This window comes from Pristis pectinata, chromosome 22, assembly GCF_009764475.1.
Source record: "Pristis pectinata isolate sPriPec2 chromosome 22, sPriPec2.1.pri, whole genome shotgun sequence".
NCBI lineage: Eukaryota > Metazoa > Chordata > Chondrichthyes > Rhinopristiformes > Pristidae > Pristis > Pristis pectinata.
Window position 1 is genome coordinate 25,101,419 of NC_067426.1, and position 13,457 is coordinate 25,114,875.

The window sequence follows — 13,457 nt, forward strand, 5'->3', positions numbered from 1 at the left end:
TCAGATCAGTTATGTACAGACCCAGTTACACACCTCACACAGTCATTTCCGTTATTTGCAGACCAATTACACTCCTTGCACAGCCATGTTATATACAGACCCAGATACACTGCTTTCACAGGCAGGCCTTTTATTGTGGGCCAGATCTTCCTAAGCCCTGCCATCACTGCTGGCACTTGTGAGCTTCACTTTTGGAAAGCTCAGTGCACCACCTGCAATGTGTTCCTAAGATCATTTGTTCATCTTCCTACCTGCCTCTGCTTGACCTTGTGCAGCAAAACTGTGGCACTGAGCTTTGCTGCACTAGGTCACTGCATCTCTGTGGCGCCTTCTCCCTGTTGCTGTGTTAGATGGCCCCCACTGATGTCAGTCCGGGCAGCGTCAACCTGAATCAGCACAAGTGGTGTGCAGGAACCACCAGGGGCAAATCCATACCCGATAATACCACTCAATGATACCAATGATCAGACTCCACACTGTTAGTTTCCAGGATCCCCAATGCAGCAGTTGGCAGTGGTCTGGTACCAATACTGAGCAATCGCGGCACAATCAACTGGCAGAGGAGAAAGACCCAGCAGACTGATGAGAGGGCATCTATGGGTCAAATTCTGTGACAAGGCCCCAATGGAGAGATTCAGAATTATACACCGACCTCCAGCCCTTTCATTCAGTCAGAATGCAGGTCTCCCCCAGTCCTCCAAACCATCATTCCTTGTGCTCCCAACCCTCTCACTCCAGCCCTCCAGCCCTCTCCACCGTCTCTTGCTCTCCCAGCAATCACCCCGGACCTCCCAGCCCTAATGTCTCCAGCCCACCTGACCTCAAGCCTCTCCCCACACTGCTCGACTTTGCCTTACCCAGCCTCCTCAACCTGCAACCTCTTGTCTACACTCCCCCACCACCCCTGAGTCTCCAGAGTCGCTCCAGTGGAATTTTTGGGTGGGGCCAGATACATACTTCCAGAAAGACTGAAATCACACTAGTAGAACCAGCATACTATAATGAGGTGCAACCATCAAGTTTGGGTCGCTTGATGGTCATTGGAAGACCAATTCACTGACAGAGTGAATATAATTCTGCATCTGGTCCCATTGTACACAGTCATGTTCCTCACAATTAGAAATGGTATTCATCCATGCTTTGTCTTGGCCTACAAACCTTGGTTAGATTGCAATTAACGGTGCCATCACTCTGGTTACATTGTCAGTTTTGCCCATTTCAAGGTTTCACATTATTTGATTAGCATTCAAGTAGTTTTTTGTTACAAGTAAATTAAGCAACTTTAAATCAAAGGATGGAATATGAATATGAAAAGGAAAAATGCTTTTGCAATATCTCAGGTGTGAGATGTTAGTTTGCTCACCTGAGGCTACCTTTATGGATAACAAAAAAACCAATGATTAGAAATTAAATACATAAACAAGCCGTCTGGTATTAGGGTGGCACAGTTCAGCCTTGACCTCCAGTGCTTTCTGCATGCAGTCTGCACGTTCTCCCTGTAACAACAGGGAATCCTCCTGGTTGCTCTGGTTTCCTCCCACATCTCAAGGATGTACTGGTAGGTTGATTAGCAACTCTAAATTGCACCCGTATAGGTGGGCAGCAGAAGAACTGGGGGAGTTGTTGGACGTGTGAAAGGGAATAGATTGTGGGAGAATGGAATTGTTGGGAATTCTCTGTGAGCTGGCCGAGAGTTCAGGGGCCAAATGGCCTCCTTCTATGACATAAGAAAATATGAACCGTTAAAAAAAAATCCTACAGCCACATGGGAGGGAGAATTCAGCTGCACCTACAATTACTCACTGCTGCAGTGTTCATTGTCATTTTCTTTGTATATACCTTCACAGGATGGAGGTGGTCCTTCAAACTGGAGATGTGTTCCGAGACGACACGTTAATATTTCATTTCCAATCAGTGTAAATCCAGGAAGGCATTGGTACTTGATAATATCACCTTGGTACATGAAAAAAGATAGTTATTGGAAAGCACATAGACAAGGTGTAAAAAGTGAAAAACATACCACACATCTCTTGTACATTTGTCATGAACTTCAGCCCAATTCTCTTCAATGGAATGATCCTTGTGTGTTTTCAGCTGATCAGGTGACCTCTCCTCCCCCTTCTCCACTATCAGTCTAATGATTGCCGGGGTTATTGTATAACATGTTTTTTTTACTGGAATGATAGGCCATGGGCCATTCCTCTCCTTTGGAGAGTACCAATTTCTCAGATAGGGGTGTTCCTTTGAAATATGTGGTGCAAAGAGAGAGGCCAATGGGCCAGGGAGGAGAGACTATGGTGTGGGCAGGGGGGCAGACAGGGGTCAGGAAAGGGCATGTAGCTAAATCTGGAGCATTTCCAATCAACACCTGAACTAAATCATTAAATCATCCTTTGCCATAAACTGTGTTCCTCACATGTCTGCGGTACTCCGTACAGTGGAGAGAAATCAGAGACAAAAGCACATTTTAAATCTGTGTATAACAAATAGCTGTAGTCAATGGAACCACTTTAAAGCTCATTCTGGGAATGTCTATGCTGGCACATTATGTGAAACCTGGGCTGTCCACCAGATCTGTGTGCTGGTCAAAAGATTTTACTGTACATTCATTGTTAATTTTGGGGTAACTGATGAACAAAGCTGATAGCGGCACTGGTGTGAACCCCCAATGTTTTGCATCAGGTTAGTTACCAATTATACTTGGATCTAAAGTCCATGAATCCTGGAGACTTGGTCATTAAGTAAGTAATTAAATAAAGAGATATTGGCAGAGAAATGTACACATTTTTTCCCATTGGTTTGCATATGAAAATTGGTTATTTCGGGTGCAGAAAGAGATTTTGATGATTTCGTGGTTGAATTGTAACACACTGAAAATGTGACCTGGCAGTTTGGGCCACAGAGGTGCTTGTGTTGATGATGTCATTTCTGTATCAACTGCATATGGAATGATGTACTTTCCCGAATGAGGTCACTAGGAAATTAAGTCAGATAGCTCTGTTGTGGACACTCCCACAACAACCACATGTTAATTGCATTGCATCCAGTGCAGTCCCACCCCAAGGACTGGGAACACCACTCAGGCAGATTCCCCTGTTAACTTGCACAGTTTTCAGCATCTTCCCCCAATATCCGATTCCACCCCCTCTTCCACCCACCCCAAATTGATTTCAACCTTCCCCACTACCCAACAGCAGACTCTCGATTGTCCACTGACTCTCTGATTGGCCCCGACTCTGGTGCACCAACCCCCAGATCCCACCAACAACTCCTGATGAACACTTGCCTCTATGACCTGGATTCCCAGATCACACCTTCAACTCTGCTACCAGTTGACTTTCCAAACCTGACCCAAGAATGTTCCTATTAATCCCTCAATCACCCCCAACTCCTTGATCATTCCCTACTCTGTCTCTCCAAGGTGCTGATGTGACCTTCAGTGCCTGACCAGACCCCAGAATCAACTCCTGACTGTCAGCACTCTCTTACCAAACAATCCTTATAGTCCCCCAGTCCCTCCTTGGCTGATACAGTGGTACAGCATGCAAAAGAAAGATTGTAAGGGCGACTCAATGTACCCACTGTCTTAGGCTTTGGAGGCAAATGAATTTTGCTGTGAAGCACCCACAACCAAAACAATCATCGATAGGCTCTGCAATGACCCTCCTCCCCCACCCCACCAGCGATGCACCTCCCTGGTGCCAATTAATTTCTTGGAGGTTAAACCTTGGAAGTCCTAATTTGACAGCCAGAAGCTTCCAGATTAAAGAAAAAAGGAGTTGCATTTTCACGGCTCAGGGCACTGAAGTGCCCTTTAAGGTGTTGTCTTTATTTTGTATAAAGAAATATGAAAAAAACGTGTTTTATGCTTTGTTTTATACATGAAATGCATCTACCAATTTATAACAACAATTTCACTATTAACAACAATATGATATTGTCTGGATACTCTGGGCCCATGATACTAATTAAGGGATGAATGTTGGCTTGTAAATAATGAAGGGTGAGGTCTGAGACAAATCTTGTTTTTTTTCCCCTTTGACAAATGGAAATGATTAGTAACAGGACTCTTTTCAAAGTTGTGACAAGAACTCGTTAACACAGTTACCGATCTCAAACTCTTCATCTTCAGAGAAAATCTCTGCATTTGCCACAGAAACAGGAGGCCGGCACTTCCTCAGCTGATAGGCTAAAAAGCAATAAAAATTGACTGTATTATCATTAGAGTTTTAATTACAGCATCACATCATCTACTAAATCAAAATCTATTCCTAAGCCTTAAGAGGTGCATCCTGAGGAAATGGGCATGTTTTTAAAGCATTTTTCAGTTACTAATCAAATACCATGAGAGCTTTAAAGAAGAGAATTTTGTGTACAAATCTACCATGCTGTGCAAAGTTTTTACTATGGGGTTTGAGAAAAATAATTTAAAGTATTTCCATTCAGTATGCTTCTCAATTTTCATTTCCATTGTTAACCATTGACTCCTACAGTTATCAAAACATATAAGTCCTATCATTTGTCACACCTCCTCTCACTTCAGTGCCTGCAAGGACTCCATTCCTTTCTCCTAGTTTCTACATTTCCTTTCTTTCTTTTTCAATCTTTTTATTAGTTTCCAAATTAATACAGATTAGTATATAACATCAATGATTGTACATGATGAAATACAAAGAGATCAAGAGAACAATCATGGCATAGATAATCATAAAGAATAATAAATACTAAAAAAATCTTTAGATTTCACGATCTCTTAGTAGACGAATATAATATAAGAGAAAGGAAAGAAAAAGATTTATTGTGTATATAAAAGAAAAAAAATCCCCAAATCAATAAAAAATTGTAAATAATATATCAAACCAAACTAAAAAGAAAACTTCAAAAAAAAGACAAAAAAAAACTGGACTGAAATTTCTCGATAGAAACGGAGCAATATTATGTCATCAACTCCGTTCCTCTAAATTGAAAAGTTATTGAAAAGGGATCTATATCATATGAAAGTATTGAATAAATGGACTCCAAGTATCTTCATATTTAAGCGAAGGATCAACAGTACCACTCCTAATTTTTTCCAAGTTTAAACATGATATAGTTTGAGAGAACCATTTCCACTGCATCTGCTCTAATAATATTTCCCACACATTTGGATTTAAGATGGCTTCCAATCTCCCATTGTTCATTATCAACCATGACTCCTTTATTTCCTGCACTTCCTCTCTCACCCCATTTCCTCCCAGCCTGAATAAGGATAGAGCTCCCCTTGTCTTCATCCTCCACATTCAACTGATCTCCTCCATAATTTCCACCACTTTCAATGGGATTCCTCCTCCTTACACATCTTGCCCTCCCTCCTCTTTCAGCATTCCAAAGGGACCATTCTCTCCTTGACTTGCTGCTCCACTTTTTCACCTCCACCAGCTAGTCCCCTTCATGCACCATCCTGGGACCCAAACAGTCCTTCTAAATGAAGCAGTGATTCGCTTGCACTTCTTCCAATTTAGTTTGTTGAATTCTTTGCTCACGATGTGGTTTCCTCGACATTGGAACAACCAAAGGCGGATTGGCTGACTGATTGCAAAACGATTCTGTTCAAATCACAAGTGTGACTGTGCTTCTAGTCTCCTGCCACTTCAATTTTCCATAACACTCTCACTCCAACTCCCTGTCTTCAGCCTCCTACATTGTTCCAATTATGCCCAATGTAAACTTGAAGAACAGCAGCTCACCTGGCATCCAGACATGTTACACCTCTCGGGACTCAATAATGAATTTAACAATTTTGGGTAACTGCTCTTTTTTCTCTCTCTCTCCTCACATATGTCTGTACTTTTCTGTTTCAATGCATTTCTTTTCTTCCTGCTGTCCTTGACTACCAATTTTAAAGTAATTGTTACCTTGACAACTTCACAGACATTCCCTCTCATCTCTCCCTTTCTGCAACTCCATACACAATTTCTCACTTTTGTGTTCTGATGAAAGGTCCTTGACTTGAAACACCAACTCTGTTTCTTTCTCTCACTGATGCTGCTGACCCGTTGAGTGCTGCCAAGATGTCCTGTTTCTGCTTCTCATTTCCTATCTCATATAATCCTCTTGTCATAACAATATAAGACACAGAAGGAGTACCACATGACCATTCAAGACTTTGCCTTCATTCAATAAGATCATGACTGAATCTTCAGCTCACGTCCTCTCACCCAGATCAGTCACCATGGACCTTGATGACCATCCAAAATCAATCAATCTCAGACTTGAATCTATTCAATGGCCGAACATTCATGGCAGTCTGAGTTAGAGAACACCAAAGGTTTACAACCTTCTGCATAAAGGAATGTCTCTTCCTCTTCGTCCTCAATGGGCAGCCCCTTTTACTGAGCAGGGGTCTCGCATAGCTGCGAGTGATCCTCTGTTTAAGCACTTTCAAAGACATATCAGGTGCGAGAGAGTCAAGACAGAGCCAATTTTGGGAAAAGGACAAACAGGCAAGATTGGAGGAGTGGTACAAGTATCGAGGAATGCATGGACAGCTATGATCTCTGTTAATATCTAAGCATTATGAGGGTATCATCAACCTCTTTAAATAGACCATCTCACCAACATGATAGAAGAGCAGTGTGGTCCAATTCATATACACTGTCTCACCAACAGGACCAATTTTATCTCCTTGCAGTCATCGCTTTTGCTGAATAACAACAGTACATAGAATATTCAGCAAATCATCCCTAGGGGCTTCCCAGGAGTTTAAAGTAATAACAGACAATAGGACAGGGACTAATACCTACAGAAATGTTGGGCTCTAAGATGAAAGAGAGAGAGCTGAAGAGGCAGGGAGGACATTGTAAAACTGCATCAAATCCCAGGTCGTAAGATTCACTGTTGATTCACTATCACCCATTTTGAGCTACTGTTGGTCAAATTTAACTGCCATATGCTTAAAGCTAAATAAGAATCTCTATCGTCTTTCTCATTTCCTCCGAGATTCTGACCACTAAAGTCTTCTTCACTGTAGCACCTGAGGCAGGCAGTTCTCTGTCCAATCCAACACTGAAATGAAGCTTCCTGCCTGGTTCAAATTACTCCCTGGTAATTAGAACATTAAAGTAGATTCCTATACGGCTTCTCCATTCATGGGGATTCAAGTGAGAGATGGTGAAATGGTTGCAGTTGTCACCCAAGGGGCAAAAGAAAACATGTAATTTAAAAGAAGGAAGGATTTTGTGGGCAAGATCTATTAGGGAAGGGATGAAGAAACCTGGTCCCAGAGGCACGACTTTTGGAAGAAGTTTGGCATGTCAGTCAGAGAAAGTCCTTAGGAAAACCTGTTTCCTGTTTTCCCAATCCTTCTGTGAATGCAGCCAATTTCCCTCCCTTCCATGCCAATCCATGTGCCTATTGGAAAATAATCATTGGGAGAACATTAACATACAATCAAAATCATTTTGTTTTTTTGTGTTATAATCAAATTTAAGCTTCTATGTTTGGGGCACTGCAATATAATTTTAATATCGGATTATAAAATGATGGTTAATAAATAATGTGGCTGATTTTGAATGTGTTTCTGTGTCTGACTTGATGCAGGCCAACAATTCGAACCGACAATGGACAACTTATTTCTAGAAAATCTGGAAGGATTATAAGAGTAAAGGTATTGGAAGTTCGAAAAGCAGTATGATACCTTATTTAAATTATTTGGCATGAAGCAATTGTGTTTTTCTTTTGGGTTACAAAGTCACACATTTAGCTGTAATGCGATAAGAAATGGCAATGGAAATTCCAGTGGATTGCTACAAGAGTTTTCAGTGTTGAATTGTACTGAAACAGTGTTGAATTGTACGATTTAATACATTTATCTTGAAGTGCTTTCGAAGTAAAGAATGTGGATTGTGATTTGTTGATTTTTATTTTGTTGATTTGGGACCCAACATCAGCCTAAAGTATCTTTCCATCAGGCTCAGAACAGGTTAAAAATGTTCATTATACCTTCTTTGACACCGTTCTTAAATATACACCTCAAGCTAACCTTGGAAAATACTGCTCCGATACCAGTGTGACATTTCCATTTTCCACTCAAGCCACCCTAATGACCTTTCTAAACAAGGGTGCCAATTTCTCGATGGCTACTGGCTAAATATCAGGAGCTTTGAGCCAAGGCTTCACACCCACTAGGAGATGAGTTGACATCATCTGAAATCATTTCATTCTGCAATGTTATACTCATCAGAGAAAGGAAGCTTTCATTTTATCAGTCTGGCTTAATTCCAAATTCAATCCCAAAGATGAAAGAATAACGTTCAAACCCAATTACCTTCACTGTGTCAACCTGGCCTTCGCTAGGCAAAAAAAAATTCCAACCAAATTGAAGCATCCTTTTTAGATATTCTTGTATAAATGAAGTATGATTTCAATTTTATATTCCAGTACTCCAAATTATCATTGCAGATTGAGCAGAATTCACTTAGTATGGCAATTACACTAACAGCAAGGAAAAGGAACACTGTCAGCATTGTATGATGTTTAGTCCTGAACAACATAGTCGTGTGTGGGTGTCAAAAGATGAAGACGAACGAAGCTCATTACTGTGGGTGAGCTGGGGCCCTAGATCCGAGTTGGGAAAATAATAGCATCTTTCCCATCATAATTAAGTAACTGTCTACAACCTTTAATGAGTTGTATACTTATCACTAAATGGATAATTTCCATGTTGCACAGGTGAGCTTGAGAGATGGTAGAAAAAGTAAAAAGTGAATTTCTTATGAGAGCGTGGTATGGAGTGTATTGGAGTTACATTATTGCTCAGCTTCAAAGCAGCTTTCAAGGTTCTAGCATTTCTCCCAGTGGAAAAGCTGAAGTAAATTAACATTCATATTTCAAATGATATGCTGCTTAGGCAAAGCTACTCTTTTAATGTATTTGATACATCCAACATAATTATATTTTAACAGAGCTCAGGAATATTGCGCAACAGCTTCAGTAAGGAGTTGCTGAGGCTCAGCACTGCAGCTCTCAGACCCAGGAATGAATGGTTTCAGCTGCAATGACTGTACAACTTAAACACTTATAGATTATATTGTAATTAGCAATTTAAATGGAGTTCAGAAAACATTAATGATAATCATGTCATAGTCATAGACATATACAGCACAGAAACAGGCCCTTCGTCTCAACTTGTCCATGCTGACCAAGTTGTCTACTTGAGCTGAAACCACTTCCCCGTGCTTGGCCCATATCCCTCTCAGCATTTCCTATCCATGTACCTGTCTAAATGCCTTTAAAACTTGGTAATTGTACCCAACTTTATACTTCCTCTGGCAGTCTGTTCCATATACCCACCACCCTCTGTGAAACATTTGCCCCCAGATCCCTTTTAAATCTTTTCCCTCTCATCTTAAACCTATGCTACACAGTTTTAGAATTCTCGGTCAGATGGACCGGATTGAATATTCGCAATTTTGAAATGGAGCATGTTGTGCAAACAAAAATGGGCATGTTGGCTAAATGATCATTTCATGTTCTAGAGTTTATTTTCTTATTCTGTGCTCTGGGTAACATCATGCACAAGTCTGCAGGAAGATGGGAGTGGGGCAGAAAATGGCTGTTTCTAGTGGGGCTCTCAAAATGTGTCCACAGCCATCAAGATAGAACACTTCAGCTAAGAGGGCAGCAATAAGTGATAGTACATGAGAAAATTTAACACTTTATGCCAGATTTATATCAAAACAATTATCCCAATCAACCTGTACTGACAGATCAGAGTGTTCAGAACTTTGGATTTATTCACTGTCGAGATAATTGTGTTAAAATCTCTTTGATTTCACTGAGGAGGTGGCAACCTTGATAGGCTGAGAAGGTTCAAACACACGTAATACCAAGAACTCAAGAAATGGATCTATTGCTCAAAATATGGGCTCACTGGACCATAATATGTTGTGAATACTTTTGGGATGGAATTGTGTATTTTGTTTTTTTAAAGAATTGCTGCTTTGCATTGATATGACACATTGCATCATTCTCCTTAGATTTTTGGGAGCTTTTGTTTTTATCTTCAGCTATTACAACACCATTGATGTAGTACATGTGTTGTCATATTTGTTCCTTGTTCACAGTACACTTGAATGTCAAGTTTCACCCCAATGTTCTGCCCACTTACATACTTAATCCAATTTAATGCTCATCTAGGAGAGTACCTCCACTGAATCCATGGCTTCTAGTTTTGTAGCATCAGTAAATTTGAACAACTTATTCTGAGTTTTTGAATCCAAGTCAATGACGTAAATTGGAAAAAAATTATGGCCCAGAATTCTTGGGGAGCAGCTGCCCACCATCCAAATGCAAGAGACAAATTTGAACTCTTGTTGCCAATTCTATCCTTGGACAAGAGGGAAGACATTCACCTTGCCCACTCTTTGTCCATCTTGCTCTTTCGCTCAAGGGTCACACAGGAATACAACTCAGACTTATGATGCAATCCAGATAAACAAGAGTATGAATTGTAGCTTACATAACAGCTGGAATGCTCCCTCAACACAGCCTTATACTAACTGCTTTTCTCTTATCTATAGCAGTAGAATATTTACATCATTAAGACTTGACTGAACAACATATGGAACTGATATTTTTCTTTTACTCAAACAGATGTTAAGGCTGAAACATCCTGCATGATGTTTAAAGGGAGTGCATTTTGAACAATATTTTGCAACACTGTTCAACTTATTCACAGAAGAGTTAGAACTTGTATATTTTGGGTGCTGGGATTTCTTCATTTAGACAATAAATAGGGAATTTCATTGTTGCTCTCTACACATATAATTCCATCACAACTCTGAGATATGTAAGGCAGAAAACCAGAGAGTGAGAAAATGAAAGAGAGAAAGAGAGAGAAAGAGAGGCAGAGAGAATGAGAGAGAGAGAACAAGAGTGATTGCACGTATCCTGATGCTGTGAGTGAGAGAAAGTGTGAAGTAGCTATAGGCAGAGCGAGAGAGAGAAAGCGAGAGAGAGAGAGCGAGAGAGAGAAAATATAAAGGTAATTTTGGGGTATGCAAAAGTCTCTCTCCAATCATTATTGCAAAAAATTGGTTGAATACAAAATATTGAGATGAAAAAGGAAAAAAAAGTTATACCCACTGACCATAAAAATTTATAATAAATCGGCCTCCATTTGCCATATCACTGTGGAACTTGAAAAGAACCTGATTTGAAGTGCTGTATGTTGATTCTTTTATTGAACTTCCACTAAACACTCCTAGCTGGGGTGCACTTTGCTGAGCTCCATCCCTGAAGGAGAAGATCATTAGACATCAAATTAGTTAATTGAGAAATAGAGCAGAAAAGGAGAACATGGATGGATGAACTTATATCAATAGGTAGCTTTTATAACATAAACAGTCTGTTAACAAAGTGATTTTTTCTGTTTTGTTTGAACAACCTTTTGAAGAGTGGTAATCTCACTCCCAAGATTTGGAAAATATGCCAAACGAGTATAGAACTCCGTCACACCCATCTCTACTTGATAAGTCAAATTCATCTTCTCACAAGTCACTTAAACATTCTGCTCCAAATCAGCATTTAATTTTTATGAGCTTTTCTATTCTGCATATTTCACCACTTCATTGGACTCTCCACTGATAAAAATATCCAAAGGCATTTTCCTCTGCATGCTCCTACAATTGTTTTATATCTTCACATGCATTTTTGAAAACTAAACAAACAGCTTACACATTGTGATAAGGTACTGTTTACCCACTATCCTAAAATGGCTCAGGTGAGATGCCTCCTAGACCAAATTATGTGATCGCTCTCTTTAGTAGCAACTCTACTTGTTTCCCTTCTCCTAACCCATCTATTTCCAATGGGAAATGTCCTTCTTCAATCCCTAAGGTAGAAGTTGGTCCAGATCATATGAAGTCCGCGTGCCCAAGTTCCCAGTGTAATGTGACAGGCACATTCCCAGTGGGAATGCTGGTGTTACTAGATTAAATGATCTGTGCACCATTTACACTGACTTTCAATCTGCAGTTTAAACCCAGTTGACATCATCTTTTTGGCTGATCACTTCAAAGCAAGTCCAGCGAAGGGAACTAAAAATGAAAAATGCTGAAGATATTCAGCAGCTCAAGCAGCATCTTTGAGAAGAAAAAGTCAGGGTTAATGTTCAATTTAATGACCTTTTGTTAGAAGCCAGGAGATGATGCAGGAAATGGATGGAAGGGGAAATAATGGGGCACTGAGAAAAAAAATCTGTAATTCAGAGGCAGTCAGGATGTGATTAAATGAAGTGCAAACGGTACATCAATAAAAAGGCAAAAACAAGAAGCAAAGGCAAAATAATCAAAAGAGAGGTGAAGCATGAAGGATTAAGAAAAGAGATAAATGAATTGACCTCATGGTGCTGCAATGCCTCTAGGAAGAGGAAAGTTGTGGCCTGCTGCCCTAAATTGGTGCATTATCAACAAGTTGCTTTGAACTTCTGGTGTCACCTGCCCTATTCTTCCATCACACTCCCAAGTCACTGAAGCCTTTTCCACTTCAACATAATATTTTGCTTTGCATTCTGCAGAGAAGACCTGCAAACAAATCTCAACATTCAACTCAACTAACTAATACTGTCAGATGGTCTGCAACCATCTCATCAAACGTGAATCTTGTAGAAGCAGGGTTATTATTTGGTTGAAGTATAATGAAATACGCAACAAGAGTTGAATCATGATTGAATAGAAATTCATACCAGATAGTAATGAAGTCATTGCCAGGTTCTGTTTGCAGTAGAGTTAAGTTGACATAAATCCCATAGCCCACAGGCACTGTCACTAGCCAAGTACAGTCTTGCGAGTTTGGATATTCATTCGGATAGCCAGGAGAGTAGATTGTGCCATTGTGAGTAGTAATATTGCCTCCACAGGGAACTGAAATCAGAAAACAGCTCTCTTTAGGGCCACTAATAAGGATGATCTAATTAGAAAAAAAACAACTGTTGAGTGCTTTCAGAGAAGAAACCACACGTGCTGATATGGCATTTGTGGTAGCCAGCTGGAAAAGATTGATTTTAAATGTACAGACTACCACAAGCTTAACAATGTACAAAGAAGGCAAGACTAGATATAATTACTGAGCCACACACTTTGATTTTTAACCATCAGTAACTTAGGAGTAATATAGGATAAGTGTTAAAATTTGACTATTTACAGACATTCTGACTGAAAAATTGAATCTTTAAAATTTTGGCTGCATTCAAAAAATCAAATAGGCAAAAATGTTAGAATCATCGAAATCTCTGAAAAAAGGGAAGAGCATTAAAATAGGAAAGTATTTCTTATAGATTAACAGGATTTATATATTTTTTTCATTCCAATCACTCTCATATTTGATTTAACATACATATTGTAAACAGTATTAGTCTGAGATAATCTTTAAGCTCAGTATATTTATTGATAATATTTTGCAGACATATATGAATTAAT

At 39.8% G+C, this 13,457-nt stretch overlaps 1 protein-coding gene across 1 annotated transcript in view; it reads right to left on the reverse strand.

Annotated features, from left to right (window-relative positions):
* LOC127581617 (CUB and sushi domain-containing protein 1-like) overlaps positions 1-13,457 on the reverse strand; it is a 1,418,367-nt gene that overhangs the window by 125,425 nt on the left and 1,279,485 nt on the right. The window contains 4 exon segments of the mRNA XM_052036133.1: positions 1,840-1,953; positions 4,109-4,189; positions 11,129-11,274; positions 12,725-12,902. Of these exon segments, the coding sequence (XP_051892093.1) occupies positions 1,840-1,953; positions 4,109-4,189; positions 11,129-11,274; positions 12,725-12,902 (519 nt within the window).